The 23937-nt window shown below is 33.7% G+C and overlaps 1 protein-coding gene across 12 annotated transcripts in view; it reads left to right on the plus strand.

The window, feature by feature from the left end:
- SSBP2 (single stranded DNA binding protein 2) overlaps window positions 1-23937 on the plus strand; it is a 293865-nt gene that overhangs the window by 220983 nt on the left and 48945 nt on the right. For 10 of the 12 annotated variants that reach the window (XM_082724712.1, XM_082724720.1, XM_082724719.1 and 7 more), the window contains 3 exons: window positions 11530-11589; window positions 22499-22565; window positions 23501-23571. In XM_082724712.1, coding sequence (XP_082580838.1) covers window positions 11530-11589; window positions 22499-22565; window positions 23501-23571 — 198 coding nt within the window. The remainder of the gene's footprint in view (window positions 1-11529; window positions 11590-22498; window positions 22566-23500; window positions 23572-23937) is intronic. The other 2 variants (XM_082724718.1, XM_082724717.1) reach the window with 1 other exon arrangement.

Genomic DNA, 23937 nt, shown 5'->3' on the forward strand with positions numbered 1-23937 from the left:
CCGAGAAACAAAGAAAACAGCTCTGCTGGTGCTTTTAAGAAGCATATAGGCTCGTGCCAGGTATAGTCCCTTATAAGCGAACAGGTATAATCTTGAGTAGAAGATACAATGCCAGGAAATAGAGTAATCAGAACACTAGGATACTTGTCAAGAAAGAATAAAATAGAATTGCTTCGAGTGCTTGCAAATGTAAATACTACCTGTTTTCTGTCATTTTTGTATTTTGTACATTCCACTGACATCTGTAAATATATCTTCCATTTGAATTTGCCTTATCAATTTTGTGTACCTATATCTATTTAAGACTTATATATCAAAATGTGTATTTTAAATTGGAGATGGAGAAATAACTTCACTTTCTGCAATTTGCAATTTGTGCAATTAATATACATGCTATCATTAGTTGAATTAGTAAGCTCTAGTTTCAAAACAGACTTTTTGGTACATTAACAATTGCTATAAAAACCTGTTCTGTGGAAAGATTATTCTATAAAGTTTAGACATGAGTTATAACTTTAAGTATAGATTTTATGTTTATAGGAAAGTAACCAAGTGAATATGAGAGTATCATTTCATTTTTTTTTAAGGTTTTAATTATTTGACAGACAGAGATCACAAGTAGGCAGAGAGAGAGAGAGAGAGAAGGAAACAGGCTCCCGCTGAGCAGAGAGCCCGATGCGGGGCTCGATCCCAGAACCCTGGGATCATGACCGGAGCTGAAGGCAGAGGCTTCAACCCACTGAGCCACCCAGGCGCCCCGTATCATTTCATTTTTAAAGAAAGTAAATAGATATATAATCTGCCACTTGTCTTAGAACACCAAGACCATAGCCCAGTTTGTTTCACATTCTTACTGCTATTTGAGAATTTGAAAAGACTACTGCTTAATTAGTAGAATCTTCTCTACCATATTTTCAGAAGGATAAGAAAAAAGTAGCATGCTTTCCTTCCTTCTTCCCTCCCTTCCTCCCTCCTTCCCTCTCTCTTTCTTTCTTACTTTTTTTCCAATGATACATGTAGATAAATTAAAATACCTCTCTTCTGTACTCTCATCTGGGGCACATTTAGATGCATGTATGAATATAAAATAGGGAAAAGGAAGAATGGAATACTTTTACATTCTTTAATGAAAAAATAAGAGTAGTTTTGAAAAACGATTGTTATAGTTTCCTTTATAAATTATAAATTCCAAACATGTATTTTCATACCCATAATGTAATTTTTTTAATGCATTAAGATGGGCTGATCTGTCTGGGACTTCGGTCAGTAGTGGGAGGGAGTACGGAGCCAGATTCAGCTTATGTAAGTCTCTAGCTACTTGCCTCACAGACAACAACAACATAAAAAATGTGTCCATATGTATTTGTGAACATAAATTAATCTGAAACAAATTATTAAAGCTTTTTACAGAATGGTATCAAACTATTATAGCTTATTAGACCAACGGACAGCAGGGTCCCCATTCACAGTCCAGAAGTCCATTGCCACACACCTCTAATATATGTAATGAAGGCTTGAGAAATAGTCTTATCTTCTTGAAAAGGCCCATAATGTGAGTGAGCAATTTTGATGCTTAGACTAAATCCATATCAAAAGAATCAACCTGCTTATAAGACTGTGCTGAATTGGATTAGCCTTACAAAAATAACATCTAGGAAGCTGGATCTGGTAATACTTTACAGTTATTTTATATGAGTTATTTTAATTAAGTGTTGATGATGATAGAATATGTAAGATGTATGGGAGATAAGCTACATATTTATGCTTATCAGCAGAATGCGCTAGCACAAGTATGTCATTTTGTGAGCTAAATTAGTTTAATACTAGTTGGAATTAAAATGTGTTAATCAAGAGTGTCTTATCCACTGGGGTGTCAGTAATGTCTGATGGAGGTTTTTATGGAAAACAGAAAAGAAACTAAACAAATTAAGATATATGAATTGTAAAGTAACTTTGACGAAATTTATTTGATGTATAATTTATGCTTCATTACTTTTCTACAGAAAACTCATGAAGCATCTCATGGAATTATAAAAATTAAAATATGTGAACATTTTTACTATATGAAAGATGGCTGTGGTGAAATGCAGAAGTCACAACACTAAAGATTTTTCAAAATAATATTCTCAGTATTATTTATTACTGATAGCACATGAGTTCAAGAAAGCACAATTAAGAAAGATTTACTTCTAAGTGAAATAGGGAATTGAAAAATAGAGAATAGAAATCTATCTAAGAAAATCTGAGGTGTCTGGGTGGCTCAGATGGTTAAGCATCCAGCTCTTAATTTTGGCTCAGGTCACGATCTTGAGGTTGTGAGATCAAGCCCTGAGTCAGCTCTGTGCTAGGTGTGGAACCTGCTTAAGATTCTCTCTCTCCCTCTCCTTCTGCCCTTTCCCACCTCCTTCTCTTTAAAAAAAAAAAAAAAAAAAAGTGAAATATATAAAGGAAGATCTTATACAGTAAAGAGAACTGAATTAACTAAAAAATGGTCGCAGAACAAGTGTTTAAAGGAATGTTTATGCTTTGGGTAAAATCTTACAGTGAACATATTTTTATTACCTTTCCAGGACTATAAAAAATAATTAAAACCTGCCATATTTAACATTTCCAGAAATTTTGTTGGGGAGAAGTTTTTCCCTTGCAAGATTCTAGAATAATTTTCATGTCATAGAATTGTTTCTTACTTATTCCCTTTGTCTGCTTAAACGGTACATAAAAAATTTCAGGAGAAGGATTAAATCTATCTAAGGCCATAACTGCACAGGTCCAAGTGAGCTGGATATTTGGTCTACATGTAGTTAATATAATATTTTTCCTGCATGTATGCCACTTTGCAGCTTATGCTTTTGCCTAAATGGTGACAGAAGCAGATTATTTTTTGGCAAATAACCATTTTCTTAGATTTTGGATTAGAGATGGTTATGGGCTAAAGACAATATGATAAGACAGAATGTTTAATGTTCTTACTAAAATGCTGAGCCTTTTCTTAATGGAAAGAAAATACATAGTCATCTTTGACATGACTGAGGATTCTCTCTCTCTGAATAGATTTCAGTCTAAAAAGATGAGGAGGGATCCTTTGTGTAAGCGCCGCTCTGTAGGAGACAACTGAGAGCTGACCTGCAGTGAGGAATTGATAGCCCTTCTCAAGGCTGGTCTTCGCTTGAGGAAAAGTTCAATTAAAGTACCACACTTTTCTTTTTTGTTTTGCCAACTCATATGTAAATTAACCTGACATCCTTTTATACCAAAAACTGGCTACTAAGTACTTCCAGTTTGTAAAACTAAGGAACATTTTTGTCAAACCTGACACCCCAGAAATAACAAAAGAAACCTGAATGGAGTAGGAGGGGGTAAAAGGCCCTATTAGTCATCTCCATGAGAAATTCTCTTAGATGTTGTTGATAGGTATATTGTAATTATAATTCAGCATCTTCTTGGGGTCAACACTTCGTTCCTTACTGTTTTTATTATGTCCTCTGGAAGATATAAATTATCCTACTGAAGCAAGCAGGGTTTTCCCTTCTATACATAATTGATAAGCATGTACTCACTAAACAAACCAGCTAATCCTGTGGCTTCCTGTTTATAACAGCAAGAGATATCACCTATTTTTTTTTTAAGATTTTATTTATTTATTTGTTTGGGAGAGAGAGAGGGAAAGAGAATGAATGAGCAGTGAGGAGGGGCAGGGGCAGAGGGAGAGAGAGAAGCAGACTCTCCACTGAGCAGGGAGCCCAATGCAGGATTCAATCCCAGGACCCTGTGATGGTGACCTGATCTGAAGGCAGACGCTTAACTGACTGAGCTACCCAGGCACCCCGAGGTATCACCTATTTTTAACAAGGCACGTTGGTTAGGTGAGAGTTCATGCAAGAGAACCAAACTTCATTCCATCTTTGGCTGTTTTCTTCCATCAGTGTTGTTCATTCACTTAGTCAATGAGCCAGCTATGGAACCACCCAAATATTTATTGACTACAACTCTGTACATTCTCTCTTAGAATGTGCTAACTGCTTCCTTTCCTTCCTCATGAACCTCATTGTAAGTTATCGGATTATAATGAACAGTTTGATTATAATGATGATACTCTTCTAATAACACCACATTCATTTATCACCATTCTTTTTTTTTTTTTAAAGATTTTATTGATTTGACAGACAAAGATCCAAGTAGGCAGAGAGGCAGGCAGAGAGAGAGGAGGAAGCAGGCTCCCCGCTGAGCAGAGAGCCCGATGCGGGGCTCGATCCCAGGACTCTGGGATCATGACCTGAGCCGAAGGCAGAGGCTTTAACCCACTGAGCCACCCAGGTGCCCCCATTTATCACCATTCTGTTCTCATCTTCTAGTGCCTTTTGGCATGTGACTTAAAAACACTAATAAGTGGACTAAAGACAACATATATTATCAAAACTCTACCAAGAATATGTAAGAAAAGAGAGCTAGAGCTTACTAAATTGATTTTATTTCAGTTGTCACATTTCTTTTAGTTCAGTGAATCAAGAACACATGCTATGTAATGCTTTATATGCAAATTAACTTGCTTACCTGAAATACAACTGCCTTTTCAGCTTTTTCCTGGTTGAGTGGTAGCAAGGGTAAGGAATTCTGCATTAAGTGAATGGTTGCACAGTTGCTGGGGGGCCGAGGAGGAAGTGCCAAGTCAGGCAATTTATTTATGGTCAGTTGGTCATAAGAATGAAGTATTTGTACCTGCCTTCATTCCATAAAGGTATTACTGTAGCAAGATGTTAGCTCTATAAGAACTAAAATGCCAATTAAGAAATTTGGTCTTTAGTTTCCTTTTACGTAAGGAGGTTGACCTAGTAAACTCTAAAAAGTAAAACTTTGTGCTGTAAAATACATCCAAAAATTATATCCAAATAAAATTTTATAAGTCAGATTTTATTATAATTGTACGATATAAAACTTTAAAACTTCAGTTGAGTAATTCTGTGAGGAGGTCATTTTTTAAGTGAGCATTTTTGAAATTATTGTCAGTTCATATTTTCTAAAACTTGATAATTGTGTTCTTTCAGTCATTTTTAAAAGTTACTGTTTTTTTCAAAATTAGAAGCAAATTTCACATGAATAATTTTGTCCTCAGAAAAGTTCAGTTACTTTACATTAGGTAAGTCCTGTAAAATTGTGTTTTAGAACATACCTCAGACTTCTAAATGTTACATTTGTCCATTCCAAAGAAATTGATGTTTTTCTTCTCTTCTTTACTGATTTATTCTAAATTGTGCTAATAAAATAAAATATAGTACATAGGAAATTGTATATGTTACATATAAAATAGTATATAGAAAATGCTTAAGTGGCATTTTAAAGAAACTTATTTTTAATGATTTTAAATTTTCTTTATTATCAATTTATTCTCTGAGACTAATATTTAAAGACTTTCTAGGGGCACCTGGCTGGCTTAGTTGGTGGAACATCTGACTCTTGATCTAGGGGGTTGAGTTTGAGCCCCAAGTAGGGTGTGGAGATTACTTAAAAATAAAGTCTTTAAAAATAAATAAATAAAGAGTTTCTAAAGCCATATTGAGATATTTAAAATAAGATATAAGGTGATTTGGGCACCTGGGTGGCTCAGTCAGTTGGGTGTCCAACTTTTGATTTTGGCTCAGGTCATGATATTGGGGTTGTGAAATCCATTGCTGTGTGGGGCTCTGCACTGGTTGTAGTGCCTGCTTAAGATCTCTCTCTCCCTCTGCCCCCCGCCCTGACTTTCTCCCACTGGAAAAAGAAAGAGAGAGAGAGAGATAAATTGATTTATATATTGCTTCATCAACTTTAAGAATTCTTGGAAATACCAGCTTTATTTTATGGATTAATTACCTTGACGTTAAGATAATTTCTTGCTCTGGGGTGCCTGAGCCTGTTGCTCAGTCGGTTAAGTGTCTGCCTTCTCCTCAGGTCATGATCCCAGTGTCCTGGCATCAAGTCCCATATTGGGCTCCCTGTTCAGTAGGGAGCCTGCTTCTCCTTCTGCCTCTCTCATGACTAAATTTTTAAAAAATATTAAAAAAAAAATTTCTTGCTCTGATATGGTTTTGTGTTCTTTCCTCTGAAGTGGGTTTCCTTCATATCAGGGCCCACATTATACTGCAGTGCACTGAGTCCTGTAGGATAACGGTATGAGCAAAGTGCTAAGAAGTCGAAAGAGGAAGAGCCTATAGAGATTCTTCAGAGAGGGAGTGACATTTAAACTGGCCCTAGGGAGATCAGTAGAAATTTACTTGGCCAAGAAAGGAGAATATTGGGTAGTCTCAAGAAACAGAATATTGTGATGAATAAATCATGGTTATATGTTTTCTAAAAAAAAACTATTAAAATGTTAGAAAATATTATGGTGACTGATGGTAGCTGCACTTGGGAGCATAGCATACTGGGTAAACTTGTCGAATCACTGTTGTACACCTGAAACTAATATAACACTGTATGTCAGCCACACTCAAATGTAGTTAAAGCTATACTAAATATATATATATATATTTTTTTTAAAGAAAATATTACAGTTAACATTTGAGCAATGTGTCACTTAAGATGTATAGTCTGATCATAGATATTAAAGGAAGTTAGGGCTTAAACTGGTTCTTAGTACCTATAATTTCAGGGTAAGTAAATTATTTTATTTTTTTAAGTTGAATATTTTTATATATATGTCCCCCCAAAATTCATCTTGAATCAACAATAACACAAAGGTTCACAGTTGAAAGAAAATCTGTTCCCCTGTCCCAATGCTCTTAAAGCCGTAACTGAAATACTCAAGCTCTGTGCTTCTCTACCTTCCTTCTGCTTAAAGATACCACATATTTCTTTATTTGTTTAAAAAATATGCTGAATGCCTAGTATGCACTAAGTACCACATTAGATGCTATGGCATCAGCCTGTGAGAAGCTCCCAGTCTAGACTGGAAATCAGATTACAAGTATCACTTGGATCTTCCCCACTTCTGTAAAAGAATAACCTCAAGCCAAAAATTGGGGATTTATCTTTGATTCTTCTCTTTTTCTCATTCCATATATCCAGTGCATTGTCAAATCTTGTCAACTCTTCTTTCATGAATGTCCTTAGTTTTCCTCTTTGATCCTGTATTTCTACAGCCTTTACTTCTATTTTCTTTATTTCTCAGGATAGGTAAATTGTTTATAAAATGATTTCATTGGGAACATTTGGGATCTTCAAGAAGGAAAGAATCATGTTGAGCAATCTAACTTCAACCAGAGTGAGGAAAGAGTTGGTTCTTTCTAATTCCTAGGGCATTGAGATAAAGCACTAAGGGTTTATGAAAGATCAAATAAGAAGACAGAGACTACCTTCCACTAGCAAAAAAGGGCAAAGAATAAAGGAAAATCACTCTTTTAGGGAAGCAGAAGTTTAAAATTCCATGAATATTCTTGGTATAATGGAAAATAATAATCCTTTAAGACTGAATGACATTCATTCTGAAATAAATTATGATTCTGAATGGTATGAGCTTTTCTATAAAAATCTACTTAGAGGAAATGAGATGGACATTTGGTTTGTATTTCTATTAGACTTTTTTTCTCCCCATTCATTTAGTCACCAAATTTTATTGAATTCTCAGGCTCTGTATATTTTTTTATTCCTTTCACTTTGGGTTATTCCATTTTGGGGGCCAGATAGCTGAAACACGTAGAAAGGAGAATTTCTGTCTATAAATGTAGTTTCCATATGTCAGAATACAAACAGTGCTACTCATTTTATCTTGTGTTATAAAGAACCTGACTCCATGAATTTTGCCTTATTTGGAAAGCTTTTTTCCAAAACCAAAGCATAGCGTTGATTTTCATTTCTTCATAGCACTACATGTTCTATCAAGTCAGGGTGATGTAATTATAACTTCAGATGGAAGGCACCAGATTGAAATATGATTTTCTGCGGGCTTTCATTGATACTTTGCCATTTGGTGAAGAGAACATTCTACTTCTTCACATTAGTGGACTGATAGAGAAAGCGGTTTTTCCAGAAGATTGCTTCTCCTATTAATTATAAGACAGGAACCTTAAAAAATCTTAATCAGAGGGCAGTGATTTTTATCTGCCTGTTCACTGCAGTGCCCAACAACTTAGCCCAAATGTCTTATAGATATTGAACATACATTTGTTGAATTAAAAAATTGCTAGTATACCTTTTAATTGATAAGTTTAGTTTTTTGTTTTTTATTCTTCCCATTGACCTTTGATCTGAACAAAGTGCATTATTGCTGGAGTATTCTTTTTTCTTCTTTAACTAGGTTTTCCTTTTCTCTGAAAAGTATGGGAATACATTTCTCTAGCTCCTTGATACTACTGGTTTGTGAGTTAGGAACATATGCCTATATCTCCACCCCTACACTCTTCAAATATTTATAGCTATTTACAGTATACAAATCTGTATCCTTAAGTGTGATGCTGGAGATAATTAACACAGAATCGGAGTTTTGTTTTCAGTTTTGTTTTGTTTTGTTCATTTTTCTAAGGGACTTTAGAGATTATCCAGTCCAAGTCCCTCATTTTATGGTTGAGAAAATTAAAGCCCTGGAAGGTTTTCTAGCCCAGGGCCCCTCTGCTAATTAGTTATTGCAAAACTAGAACCCAGGCTCTGACTCCCAGCCAAATATTTTTTTAACACATTATAAATATCTTTTTCAGGGTGAAGGCTTTTTCCAGTTAAAATATTGATTCACCATCGTGATACCTTCAGGCAAATATTTTAATGCTCAAACTATTTTAAAAAAAAAAATTTCCCCCCCAAATATAAAGAGTATTTCCTAGCCAAAAATTCTTTTGAAGAACCTGGTCTTCCCAAGCTATTAATGAAGAGTATGACATGTCTGTCAGTGGATACACTTTATATTATCAGCTGGTAACCTCTTAGATTAATATTTTACCGTTAAAGAATTTAAACTAGTTTTAATATCTTGAATTATTCTCGAAAGAAAATTGGCTTCTGAATGGTGAAGTACAAATATTAGTTGAATATTCTCAGTTGCTAATATGCACACTCTTGTGGGTTCAGTTGTTGTGTCTATACCTCAAGAAGTAGGCAAGTGAGGACCTAGGTGATTAACTGGGTAACTTAAGGTAATGATCATTCTGGATAGTAATAGCTTATGTTGTAACAGCACTAATCTGATCTCAGCAGTGCTTTACCCATAGCAGTCTTTGTATTTTAGATAAATGTAGTGGGCTTTTATTCCAGTTAACTAGATTTTTGTCATTTTTCCTTTAATTGGATTGATACAGATGTGAATTTATAAGTGGTTTTCTTTTCTTTTTTTTTTTTTCCTGCCAAAACCACATAAATTTGAACTTGGAGGAGGGCATAAAAGAGGAAATAAGTGAACTAAAGAGAGAATCTTTTTCTCTCCCAATCTTCCTCTACAGAGGTCTGTAGCTTCCCAGCAACCACATGCTCTGCCTCTCCCACCCCATAGTCCCTGGAGGGTGCCTCACAGTCAGATAGGAGAGTATGACAATCCCATTAATGTATGTTTATTCACAGTACAATCGATTAGAGAAAATTTCTCTTTTCAGATAGTCCATTATATTAATACTGAAAACATCATTTTACATTCAGAGGAATATGCAAATCTCAAATGTTCTATTTCAGATAAGGTCCATCTCAATGTTTATCTCAGCATTTGGTATTTAATAATATTTTTAACATAATTTCTACCTCAGATTCCATTTCAAAGTGAATTATTAGTAACCTATTTTTATTTCTCTTATGTTTCAAAAACTAAATTGATATACTGATTAATAAACATCTCATAAAACATCACTTTTTAAAAGGAAGACAAATATCCCAAGACCAATGATACAATATATAATTACCAAATTTTTTTAATGAGTTCAGAATTTAAAAGGCAGTTATGAAATCAGGTGATTAAAAATAAAGCCGAGTGTGAATTTTGGGATAAGCTTCTAGTTGGCAGTATAGTTAACTAATTCTGTTTGAAGTAGAGTCTAGAAAGGGTAAAAGAGAAACAATTTTGATCAAATACATGAAATAAAACATTCTTCAAGTGTTAAAATAGGAAAACCCACTGAAGTTTTATCACTTGGAGGTGACAGTTTTACCTGGATAATCTAGTCTGTCTGTCCATTTAAAATGATCTCCTGATTAACATAAAGATTAACACATAAAAACATGTAATAATGGTCTAACATGAGAACACTGAAAGCAAAAAACTGAATTGCTTGTTTAACTCTAAAGTTCCTCTTGTTGGTTTGTCAGATCTTCCAAAAAATATTATAGAAACAGTCCATTCAACATATATTTGTTAGGATTTTATTTTTCAGATGCTACTTTTTGAAGATAACCCTGTTTTAAAAATGTAGCAAAGAACTGCATGCTCATTTTCTAAAATGTGTATAGAAAATATGTTATGATTGTGGAATTTAATTATGTGAAGTACTATAGATTTGGCTTACCCAAGCTTCTATTAAATTGATCTTTAATTTATATTACTTCACTCTTCATATTTTACTTTATGATATTCAACCATTTAGAGTTGATAATTTACTTAATGTTACATGTAAGGAGTGATCTTAAGTTTAAGTAAATTATACAGTGTGACATAATTAAACAAAATCATGTAATTTTTCTGTAAAAATGGAATTCTGAATAACATTAGGAATATACTTTGAAAAGTTTGATGCCTGAATCTGAGTGACCAAAAATATTCTTCCACTCAACATTGGACGATAATTGAAATGTTATTTTTAGGATATTTTTCAGATGTTTTTCAGTCCGACAGAGTCAGCACATTTTAGCAGAATCTGATTTATCTAACAAGATAAATTGACTTGAATTTTAATGTAAGACCAGTTTTTTTTTCTTTTGTTAAAAGTACACAGCTCATAACCTGCTAGATTCAAAATACACAAATAAATTTCAACTTTAAAATTTATAATCAATTTTGAATTATAACAGACATTTGAAAAAGGAAAGCTAAAGCTCTTTTCACCATAAAAAATCTATGGAAGAGAAATTTCTTTGCCATTTTAAACAAGTATGAAAGAAAAAGTGAAGAAATTCTGCAACTTTTTAATTATTAGAGGAAATTGATAACCAAACTGAATAATTGAGTCCAAAGTATATTTTCAGAACCCAGTTTATGTAATGATGTGGCCAATAAGCTTCTTCCTGAAGTCTTTGTGAGATTCAGGTGCCTAAATTCCTTAACTTTTTTATTTTTTTGGCCATTTAAATGTCATTACCTTAATAATAACTAACATTTTTTAAAAATTTGCTTTAGTTACTTTAGTCATCTTTGATGTTTTTATATTCTTTTTGGAAAAAGTTCCAGATATTCCACAAAATAAAAAATTGGATTGTGTTTTTTCTTAAAAGCGTTTATTCTCCTGAAAGAAACCACATGGGGAAATAAGTTGATTTATGTTTTGTATAATTCGAAAAGTCTTTAAAACAGTTTATTTTCAGATCCATATTTTACATTGTGCTGTTTTTTTGTTTTGTTTTGTTTATTTATTTGTTCTACTTCAATAGCCTTTTATGTCACCTCGGTATCCTGGAGGTCCAAGGCCCCCGTTGAGAATACCTAACCAGGTAAGATTCATGCGCTGCTTATGTCTGTGGGTTTTGTTGCTGTTGCTTTTAAGAATCAGTAAAGATTTTTAAAATGTCATTAATATTTTTTCCTAGAAAAATACTAAATTATCCTTTCTCCATCCCATTGAGTGTTACTTCTGGTAATACGTAATCTCCTTTAAGGACTGGCAAACTACTGTCCATATGTTGGCTGACTGTTTTTGTAAATAAAGTTTGATTGGAAAACAGCAACACTCATTTATTTATATATTGCCTGTGACTTCTTTTACACTGCAGTAGATTTGAGTGGTCATGGGAGACCATATGTAGCCTGCAACCCTCAGATACTTACCATGTGAATCTTTACAGAAAGAAATTTGCTGAGCCTTGAAGTCTACTGTATACTTTGAACCTAATTGTGTATGTGTGTGTGTGTGTGTGTGTGTGTGTATAAATATATATATATATATATATATATATATATATATATATGTAAAATTTTGGAAAATGCTCGCTACTGTTATTTAAAAGAGAGCAATAAAATTTTTTCTGAACATATTTTGCTTTATTTTTTTATAGAATATAGTTTCAATATCATGGTTATAATACTCATATCAGTTTTGCCCAATTATAATGATATACTGAGAATACAATTAGCTGCTTCTAGAAGGGTTAGATCTATTAATAAATAAGTCATTAGCAATAGATCTTCCAATTTTTTTTTTACCTACTCGAGCTCTGAGATTTCATAAGCTTTTATTCTCAAGTAGTATTTTTTCTCAAAGCCTGAAATATTTATTTGCTAAAGACAATAAAGCACAATCTTTACTTCCAAGGAGTTTATAATTTAGTCTTCAGATACAGAAAATGTACATTTATATAACACAAGAAATTAAATGCTTAATTTTATGGCATATTTATGTAGAGTGGTTGTTTTGTTACTTTCTTTAATTCTGTTATTGTGTGCCTCAGCATTTTCCAGGATCTAAAGTAAGCCCTGTTATTCCAGTAAATATTTTCTCATTCTTATTGTCTTTCTATCTAAACTTCCTTCCTGGCCAAAACTGCAACAAGAAAGTTGAGCTTCCTAGCATATTTGATAGCAACAGAGTTCTGTTTCTCCTCTCCTAACTCTTGCTGAAATTATGCAGTGTCCTTGAAGTGTCTCAGTTTGCTGGTGTTCTCTGCTTCTTGTGCACAGCAAGGAATGCCAGCACCCACGTCTGCCCCCAGGGGAGAGCTTTAAACAGGCAGCAGTGCCGGATCCTCTCATGGTTATAGTGCTGGGAGCCCTCATATTAGCAGCTGGAGGAGCTTTTCCCTTCAGACTGAATCTGCATTCAGTACATAGGGCCAGGGAAACATGGCATGAAATAGAAAAAGGGAGTGCACAGATGCCAAATGTTGCAACATATGGGAATTTTGTTTTCTCTGTGGGTGAACCTGTGTGTATTGACAGTCAGATCTACTTGTATAGGTGATGGAGTCTTTAGAATTTCCTTCTCAGAGATTGAAAGTTGTATCTTTCACTGGAGTCTTCATGATGTTTCAGATGCCCTATCCATAGCCTTGTATGTTATGTAGATCTAATAGGCTCCTGAACATCTGAATTAGGGAAATGTGAATTTCTTGTACCAGTATGTTACTAAAATTTTTTGACTCCATGTATTTCATATCAATGATGACAGTCTGATGGGATTATTGGAACTGCATTTAGCATTGTTGAAATGCCTGCCATGTGTAAAATACAATGCTGGGTTCCATATCTACCGAGACTCCTAAATTGGAAAACACACTTTGTGGGAGAAGAACGGGTTGTGGTAAATGTAGATTGTTTGAAACTTTTTTTAAGAGCAAGTACATGATGTCTTTAGATTTTTTAAAGAGGCAATTAAAATTTTAAAGGTAATAAAGAATTGTGATTCAGGCTCTTTTTCCTCAAGAATTTTAAACAGTGTTTATTTAAGTGTATTTTAAAATAATTATACTCTTGTCCAAATGGCTCTTTTGTCCACTCATCCCCCCACACACACATTTACATAGTTAAGCTTCATTAATTCAAGCATCTGTCTTTCAAATCTATAATAATTTACATTTATACTATTTTTAAAAAGAATTTTCTGGCAAATTAATTGTGTTAATAGTGTAAACATATTGTTTTAGGAAATGTTTAACCTTCTCAGCAGCATGACATTTTCAAGCAACAGAATGTTTCTTCAGTTTCATTATGTAGTCATTAAAGTAGAATTGGAAAAACTACTTTTGATGGTTAATTGGGATGTTACGTATAAAAACACAAATATGTTAAGTATTTTTTGATTGATCTTCATTTAGAATGATCATAACCTAATTAAAATTTGTTTTTCTGATAGATTCTATCTAAGAAGATAGAGTTGAAATACTCTCCAATGGTGTTGACTAATCATTTTGAATATGTGAAAGACTTTCCTTTAATAAACAGATTTTTCAGAATTTGTAACTTCTAGTGATTAGACTGTAGATTTTAACTTAAGTTCTCCTGAGATGGTTTTTATGGTTCTAGACTAAATTTACAATGCTTTATACTAGATGTATATTTATAGGACTGAGTATTTGGAAGATGGTATAATACACTCTACCAAAAAAAAAAAAAAAAAAAAAAATATATATATATATATATATATATATATATATATATATATGAAGGGGTAATGGTCTCTAAAATATGGAAGAAAAGTAGGATTACAAAAATATACAGTAGTGCAAAAAATAAATATATATAAAAATATATGTAACATAGAAGTTAAGTCCAAAAAATATATTTGACTATACAATTTTACTGAAATTGGCTCAGCTGTCAGAATAGGTAATTGGTGTGCAGCATCTAGAACCCGGAGTAGAACAAGTCTTTACCCTTCTCTTAGATAAAAAATTGAATCAGAAAAGTTCACAATGTTTATTCAACACTATGCTGAGGAAACTAAAGCAGCCAGAAATACAGAGACAGTTAATGAGTGACACCAAGAATAAACTATGGATTTATTGAAACTATGGATTTATTGAATCCATAGAATTTTTAGTTTATCCCTTATTTCTGACCATTCCTGAAACTCTGTAAACCGGTATGTGACATGGTTAATGCTGTTGACCATTTTATATTCTAAAGCTTATACTGGTATTCTAAAAACACACTGCATTTGACCGTTCTACTGAAAGTCTCAAAGATATTTCTCCAAGAGTAGATGAGTAGTTAAATACATGATGATATATCCAAATGGTGAAATAGTATGCAGTTACTAAAAGGCTTGTTATAGAATTAAATTTTTGATAGAATAAAATGTTTATGATCTATTACCAGCTGTGAAGAAGTCACAAAGACCATGTAGTGTATCACCTCTTCTATATCACTGTATGAGCTCAGATAGTTTCCCCAGCTCACCATACAAACATACACACATTTGTCAATGACTGTAAGGACTATGTCCTTTATTTCTGGATAATAGAATTATTTCTATATAAATAAAATAAAAAAGAAAATGATTTCTTTTTTATTTCTGCATTTTAAAATTTGCATCGAACAAGTATTTCATTTGGGAAGAGAACATATTATATATAATAGATAATATAATAAGTATATAATCTATTATATATAATAAGTATATAATAGATAAAAATAGATAAAAGTAAATATATTTTATTCTTCTGGTTATTCAGTATATAAGATTATCCTTCATTAATATTGAATATGTAGTTCTTACATGATAAAATGAAAAACATAAGGGATGCTAAAGATAGGCAAATCTTAAAAAAGATTTTTTTCATTACTTTTCACATAGGGAAAATACCAATAGGCATTTGAGCAGAAAAAAGTTGTTGGGATGTTTACTCATACACTGAAAGTAAGTTTACATATTCCTATAAACAAGTTACCTATATTTTAAAGTACACTTCATGTTCTCCTTTGAGAATAAATGCCATTTAGCATGTCCTTTCCCAATAATTTTGTCTTGATAAAATTTTCCACATGTAGAATTTTACTTTTATTTAATGATATCAATGTAAGAACTAAGACCTCAGCTGCATATAGAGAAGTATGTTCTACATTGAGTCAATAATAGGAGTCTTATAGCTGAAGTTTTAAGGATGACTATAGTAAATCTCTAGCTTTAAAAATTAAATATTGCACCTGTCTAATATAAATCAGTGATTAATAATGAAAGCATATAGTAATTTTTTTGGCCAGTTCAAAATATCCCTTTCTGTCATTGAGATCTTCTTATTTCTTTATTATTGTGATAATTACACTACTAATATATGTAAATGATTATTTGAAACAATTAAAAAACATTATTTTCTTACGACTTTGAATTATGAGTGTATCCTGGGATATATTACCTTTACAATTTTTACCTTGTAGAACATAGGAAATTCACAAACTCAAAATGTCTGACACAAAAGAAACTCATTCTCTTTCCCCAACCAAGAAAACTAAACATAGTCAATGCTGTACAATCTTGCATATGTTATGTGTGTAGAATTTTTTGGTACAATGTTTACTTCTTCTGCCAAAACGTATCTTTTTAAAAATTTTTTAAATTTTTTATTAACATACAATGTGTTATTAGTGCCAAAACGTATCTTATTATCTTACAACATTTTTATCACAGATATTCCCTTTTTGGAAATAAGTCCAAAAAGTCCATTGCCACATATTTGATTGGAAATTTCACTGGGCTATATGAAATCTGTCTGAAAAATATTTAGTCATTCAACAAATATTTGTTGAGTTTTACTGTGTGTTAGGCACCATTCTACTTATAGGCATACATCAGTAAACTAATGAGAACCCTTCTTCTTGTGGAGTTGTTATTCTAATTCCACTACCAAATAGAACATTTTTAAAAACTTTATTAATTTAATTTTTTTAAGATTTTATTTATTTATTTGAGAAGGCTAGAGAGAGAGCACAAGTAGGCAGAGCAGCAGACTGAGGGAGAGGGAGAAGCAGGCTCCCCGCTGAGCAGGGAGCCAGATGCAGGGCTCTCCGATTCCAGGACCCTGGGATCACAACCCAAGCCAAAGGCAGCTACTTAATCGACTGAGCCACCCAGGTGCCCCTAACTTTATTAATTTTAATTAAATGGCTGCATGGGGCAAAGGACTAGTATATTGGATGGTGTACTTGCAGTAGTTGAGAGATAACCAAAAGAGAAATAAAGTAAATATCTATCAAATGGTGAGTTGTGCTTTGAAGACAAATGTTTTCTGATACTGACTGTAATATTTCTGTATTTTAACATCTTTTCTATGGATAATGCCTTTTTGCAGGAAAAAAGGTGTGTTGAAAGGACCTCATTTTCATCAAGCATCTTAGCATGCTGGTCCAAATACCAGCAATGTCCAGCAATGCACGACTTTGAACAAGTGACTTAACTTTTCTGGGCCTTGATTTTCCTACCAGTAGAATGAGAATGGACTCAAGTATTTCTAAAGTCCTTTCTACTTTTAAACTTTAATTAGATGATTCTACTTCATTTCATATAATTGAGGGGACCCATCCAAAATGTTGGTAGGTCGAAATTACTAACTGAATTATGTCATAAAAGCATTGATAAATTCACTATTTTTTTTCATCATCGGTAAGCATTTAATCTCTCTGAGGAGACAATATAGGTATTGGTATTCAAGGAAATATATACCAGAATCTTAAGTTCCTAGAAGGGCTTACCACTGGAATCACATCATTTGTGAACTAATTTTTTTATGAAGCAAGGCATTTCTTCATTTGTTTCTGCTTAAATAAAATTCCATATCATTTCATTTATTTTAAATCCTAGGAGTTAAGGCCTATATTTAGAACTTTGAAATATTTGACCTGATTTGACACCTTGGCTCTGCTTCTTACCAGTACTATAACCATCAACAAATTAATAAATTTATGAACAGTAGTCCCCCTTTATCTATGGAGGATATATTCCAAGACTGCCAATGAATGCCTGAAAACCACAGATAGTACCTGATTCTATATATGCCATATTTTTTCCTATGCATACATATCTATGCTAAGGTTTAATTTATAAATTAGGTAGAGTAAGAGATTAATAATAATAATTAATAAAAAATAGAACAATTAAAACAAACTGTAAAAATTATGTGAGTGCAGCTCTCTCTATTTCTCTTCCAAAATACCTTATTGTACTGTGCTCACTTTTCTTATGATGATGATCTCAAATGATCACATGCCTATGTGATGAGATGACGTGATGTGAATGACATAGGTGTTGTGGCAAAGCTTTAGGCTGCTGTTGACCTAACAATACATCAGAAGAGGGATCATATGTTTCAGGACTGAGGTATACCATGGGTTAACTAAAACTATAGAAAGTGAAACTCCAGATAAGGGAAAACTACTGTATTAAAACTGGATTCATCAGGAATGATTAAAAATAACTTAAAAATAATCATTTCATGGGATTGTTGTAAGCATTGAATGAAATAATAAATTTAAAAAGACACAAGTTACAATGTTACAATTGATATTATGTTTGTTATTATTAACTGCCCTCATAATTAGTGTTATTTTCTCTGTCAGGTAAAGATGTTTTGTAGAACAAAGAATGTACGTCAAAATTTGTGACTAGTTATACAAGTCTGAATGGAATGTGATTAGCATATTAAAAATATGAAAATATTAACCCACAAGATGTATAAATTTATTTTTCCTGATGTTAAATTTTTAAGGGATGTGGTGATTATGACTTTGTTAGTGGGCAAAACAATCAATCATCTGGTAATCCCAGGACTGAAAAAAATCTTTTAAAAGTTAGAGTTCTGACCTACCAAAATACAAATAATGATGAGTTAGATTTAGAAAAAAGACACTCTTTTTGAAAGACAACCTGATATTGATTGTAATTTCTATGAGATTATGCTGTATTTTTTTAAATATTTTATTCATTTATTTGACAGAGATCACAAGTAGGCAGAGAGGCAGGCAGAGAGAGAGGGAGGAAAGCAGGCTCCCCGCTGAGCAGAGAGCCCGACACGGGGCTCGATCCCAGGACCCTGAGATCATTACCTGAGCCGAAGGCAGAGGCTTAACCCACTGAGCCACCCAGGCACCACCGATTATGCTGTATTTTTAATACAGAGATGCCGGAGGGCGTGAACACCCCCCCCCCACCCCGGGAAGGAGCGCGGGGAACACGGGCCTTCGCAGGCTCAGGAACCATCTCTTTTTTCTAATTGCACTATACTTGTCCTAGCTTCAGTCTGGAGATACTTAAGACCTCCATGGGGTCACAATCCTTAGACTTAGCAAGTCTTGCCTTATCTCTGGAGCTCGACGGGGAGAAATGTGACCATTGTCTGATGTCCATAGTTCATTTACTCTCAGTGGTTTCTTTTCACAGATTGTGTTCATCTGAACCATTTTATTTTTATTTACCAAAGTACTGTACTTGGCTATTTGCAGGGTTTTCAAAACCAAATGTTTCTTTTTTGTGTGTTTTTAATCTTCCATACTTGGTGCAATAGAAGCTGCAAAGATGTGCCACTTTATCTATGAAATGGAGTTTCGTATACCAATAAATTCTAGTTTAAAAACTAGTTTAGTTTTTTTGACAGTGTTGACTACTTCTTGCTTCTTAAAACCCTCTATTATAAAGTGTTGGTCTTGGTCCACTTTCTAATTTCATTCCTATTCAGTTTCATTTTCCTTTCCTACATCTCCTTGGTATTTTTAAAGAACTATATTTTTGTGGGGCACCTGGGTGACTCAGTCATCTGACTCGGTTTCTGCTCAGATCATGATCTCTGAGTTGTGAGATTGAGCCCCACATGAGACTCCACATTCAGTGTGAAGTCTGCTTGAGGTTCTTTCTCCTCCCTCTTCCTCCCCCTCTACTCCTACTGATGTTCTCTCTCTCTCAATTAAATAAATAAAAACATTTTTAAGAAGGATTATACCTTTTATCTTTTTTCTTTGAAGTCAATTTCTTCCTTAGGACTTTATCACTGATGATTCCTAAAATTGCCCAGCCTAAATTTTATTTATTTTATGTCTTCAATAAATATTTCTCTGAGCCAATAGGCAAGATAGGTTCTATACCCCTTCATAGTTTACAGTCTTTTGGAGATGCAGAGAGGAAACAAGCCATGATTGTATTTAAGTTCTATGAAAATGAGGTATAAAATCCTATAAAAGTACATAAACAATCCTTACCTCCCCAGCATATTAAGATATTCAGGAAGGAAGGAGTCATCCAGAGGTGGCAGAAAAAAGAAAAGGTTGTGGTTGGGAGATCTGTTATATTGAGCAAATAAATACACTGAGCAAAAAAGTAAAAAATATTGAAGACAATGGAAGTCAGATTTCTCACTGTAGGAGAAAGTATTTACAAACATAAAAAAGAAGGAGGTTAAAAATAATCCTGAGGTTTTACTTTGGAATTTTACCTGTTGACTTGGTGCTGGGAAATAGGAATTTATGGCATGGGTATGTACCCTCCTCACACACACACAGATATACAGTTAGTCATAGATGTATATGTGTGTACATTCACAGACTTTTATTATTATAATTTTAAATTTTTTTTTTTTCTTAGTGCAGCATCTACTGAGAGGGCAAAAAAGCAGTGTACCAATTTAAAATGAGCACTCTGAGAGCTCAGATCTTGATGTCTAAATGTTGTCCTTCACTAGAGGGAATCAGGGCTCTGGGGCCTTTGGAGTAAAGTCTGTTTTCAGAGCCAGGCTAGAAAAAAGTATGAGGTGAACTTGGAACTTTTGTCCAAGGAAGAAAATACTCAAAATATGATGGAGACGTGTCGAAAGTCCATAAGGACTTGAAGAGCCTCCTGCTGGCCAAATCATGAATATTTGAATACTAAAATAAATGATAATAATAGATTACAACCTATTGACTGAAATAGGAAGGAAAGGTGGACAAAAAGTTGTTCCTTCAGTGGAATGCCAACTAAGCCACATAAAATGATAGACAAGGAATATCTCCATTTTTGCAACTATCCTAGTGCTTAGGAGTTGTCAGTGGATGCTGGTGGGTAGATAATTGATTGACAAGGAATGGGATACTGACAATCTTGGAATAATTCTAATACTAAAAGTAGTTAATTACAGAGGGGAAAAGTAATGATCCCATGGTGTACAGACCTGATGAACACCAACACAATCAGATGAAAAAGGTTAACATACCCTGTCATGGGACGAGTGAGCATCATGTGCCTTTGAAGTGATTCACCAAGAAGAGCACAGCATCATTTCTTCAGGAATCTTTGTAAGAAAATAGGACCTGAGTTGGGGTCATGAAAAAGCATCAGAAGATCATCCTTTAGAATTGAAGACCCAGATTCTAAAACTGCTGAGGACATGACAGGGAAAGACGAAGGAATAATTCCTGCTTGGAGAAGGGTGAAGAAATACAATAACTAAATGCAACATGTGTTCCGTGAGATCCTGGCCATAGAAAGTAAAAAGAAACATGGTGGAGACAAATGGCAAATATGGTTGAGGTCTGTGGAGTGGATGGTAGCGTTGTATCAGTGTGGGTTTCCTGTCTTGAAGCATTGTGTTATGGTTTTGTACAGGAATATCCTTGTTTAGAGGATGTACTGTATTCTGCAGTACTCAGAAGTGATGAGGCATAATGTCTACAGCTTGCTGTCAGGTGGTTCTGAAAAAGATTGATGATAACAACTGCATATAGAGAGAAGGAGAAGGGGTGATTCAGGGGCAGATGTGGTAAAATGTTGACAGTTGGGCAATTGGTGTCAGAGTCTATGGGAATCCTTTGTACTGCTTGTGGAATTTTTTGTAAGCTGGAAAACATATATATATATATACATAGTTGAAAACAAATGGGAGAACTTATCCCAGATTGGGTTTATATGGAAGAATTTTGCTAGGAACCAATCCCTAAACTGAGATCTTAAATATGTCAACAAGGGGCACAAAAAGATCTGTGAGTTCCTTAACATGAGATATTGTTTATTATTGTTTACTTTTGTTTTGCAGGGAATGGATCATATACTAGTGTATGTACTCAGTGTGGTTTTAAGAAAAAAATTAAAGAATTACAAAAATGGCTTGAGAAATGGCAGTTCTCTACTGTATCCCAAGTGATGATGATTAAGAAAACAGTTCTGATCTGGATATATAAACTTTTCTTATTAAATTTCTTTTGAAATGTTTGAAATTTTTCACTAGGTAGACAAGATTTATTCTGCTTTAAGTTAAATTAGTGAATCTTACAGAAATTTTTGCCACTTGTCAGGATTATGTGTTCATGTGACTGGATACATGTTTGGTCCAGCTCTAAGTGCTGCTCAGATAACTGTTAGAAACTTGTGGTTCAGGACATATCTAGTATCACAGCCTTCATAAAATAAACCCTGTCTATTAATCCTCCACCTTTTTCACTTCTGGTTCTCTTTTTTTCCATTCAGCCAAATCAACTGAACTTAACTAGAGTATTATTTTTCTAAATGGTTTCTTAGGGAAAATGTAACAACAAAAAATGTTTATTGGCCCCTTGGCATTTTAGTCCTGCTGCCATTGTAATGCCAAATGAGTAAAATAATCTGTAGAAAATAGAGAGATTACATTCAAGAAGCAAAATTCGTTATGTCAGTACCCATAGTAAGTTAATTTGAAGGAAAGGCATTGTACTTCAAGAAGACAGTTTTGCCTAGATTTTTGTTTCTAGGAAGTACTTATTTACAAAATTTAGCAAGGTAGAATCTTTTTAGAACTAAGAACTTACACTAGGTATGTAGAGCTATAAAATTTATAAATTAATGTGAAATATATGAAATCTGGTGAAATACTATATGTATTCTGTAATTATAGGAATTTTAAAGGAGAATTGCTAAAGCACTTATTTTGTAAATACTTAGAATATTTTATTGTTTTGTTTTACTAAATATCCTAGGCACTTGGAGGTGTCCCAGGAAGTCAGCCATTACTTCCAAGTGGAATGGACCCAACTCGACAACAAGGTGACTACTTTAAATTAAAAGTGAAATTGATATGCAGAGACTCAAATAAATCTTTAATTTTTAGGGACAATTTTATTTGTATTAATCTTCCATAATTATACCAGTTACATTTTTATAGGTAATATGGCCAAATGAGTTATATATTCAGCTAACTCTTTTTTTTTTTTTTAAGATTTTATTTATTTTTTAAGGTGGGGGGAGCGAGAGAGAACACAGGTGGGAGGCTGGGAGAGGGAGAGCGAGAAGCAGACTCCCTGCTGAGCAGGGAGTCTGACACTAGGCTCCATCCCAGGATCCTGACATCATGATCTAAGCCGAAGGCAGACGCTTAACACACTGAGCCATCGAGGCACTCCTCAGCTAACTCTTAATTATGCATGATATGATGATGGTGATCACATAAGAAACCAAAGTATCTTATGTATCTAAAAATCCATGTTTTAACTAATAACTGCTAAAACCTTTTATATAACTTCTAACAGGTGGGAATTAAAATGATTATTTCCTTTAGGATTTCTTCTGCCTTTTTCAGATAGTTAGTACATTTGAAAGATGAGCAGGAGGAAAAGAGGATGCTAAGTAACCAATGACTTAATTAATTTAACAAAAATCAATAATCAGGACCTTCCAACAGAGCTATTTAGGTACCACAGATGTGTGCGGCTCTATTACACTATTCCGAGGTAAAAGGTACAGATGGTATGAGAGATACATTTCAGCACAAGTAGGAAGAAAAAAATCAGTCTCAATGAATGGAGAATGTGGGCAAGTGGTCATAAGAGACAGAAAAGTAGCCATGGAAGCCAAGATGAAATGAAGTCCATGACCCAGTTCCCTTAGTAAATAAGGTTTAACACCAAGCAGAAAAGAGGCTACCACCTCCTGGTTTAGCACTCATTGCTAATATCTTCATACCTTTTTTTTTTTTTTTAAAGGGCATCCAAATATGGGTGGGCCAATGCAGAGAATGACTCCTCCAAGAGGAATGGTGCCCTTAGGACCACAGGTAAATAATCAACACAAAAACTAGATGCTGAGTTTTTTGCCTTCATCTTATACATAAACAAATGATATCATTCGCTGGCTTTTATTATATGCATTAGAGGCTTGATATAACAGTTATTGGGCTCTTGAGGACATAATATCTGTGACATGTCCAAACTGATGTAACAACAAACCATATTTTAACAGGTGCTATCACATATGCCTTTGGTACATTTGGAAAATTATATTGTGTAGAAATACATTAAAGGAATTATTATAAAAAGACAGCTATTAATTACTGTTTTGTTAACCAAGCTGAGGAAGTCTAAAAAAATGTATAGCAATTATTATAAAAGATAAGCATGAAAGTTAAATAAGTTAAATAAAA

This window comes from Mustela nivalis (genome assembly GCF_964662115.1).
Source record: "Mustela nivalis genome assembly, chromosome: 3".
NCBI lineage: Eukaryota > Metazoa > Chordata > Mammalia > Carnivora > Mustelidae > Mustela > Mustela nivalis.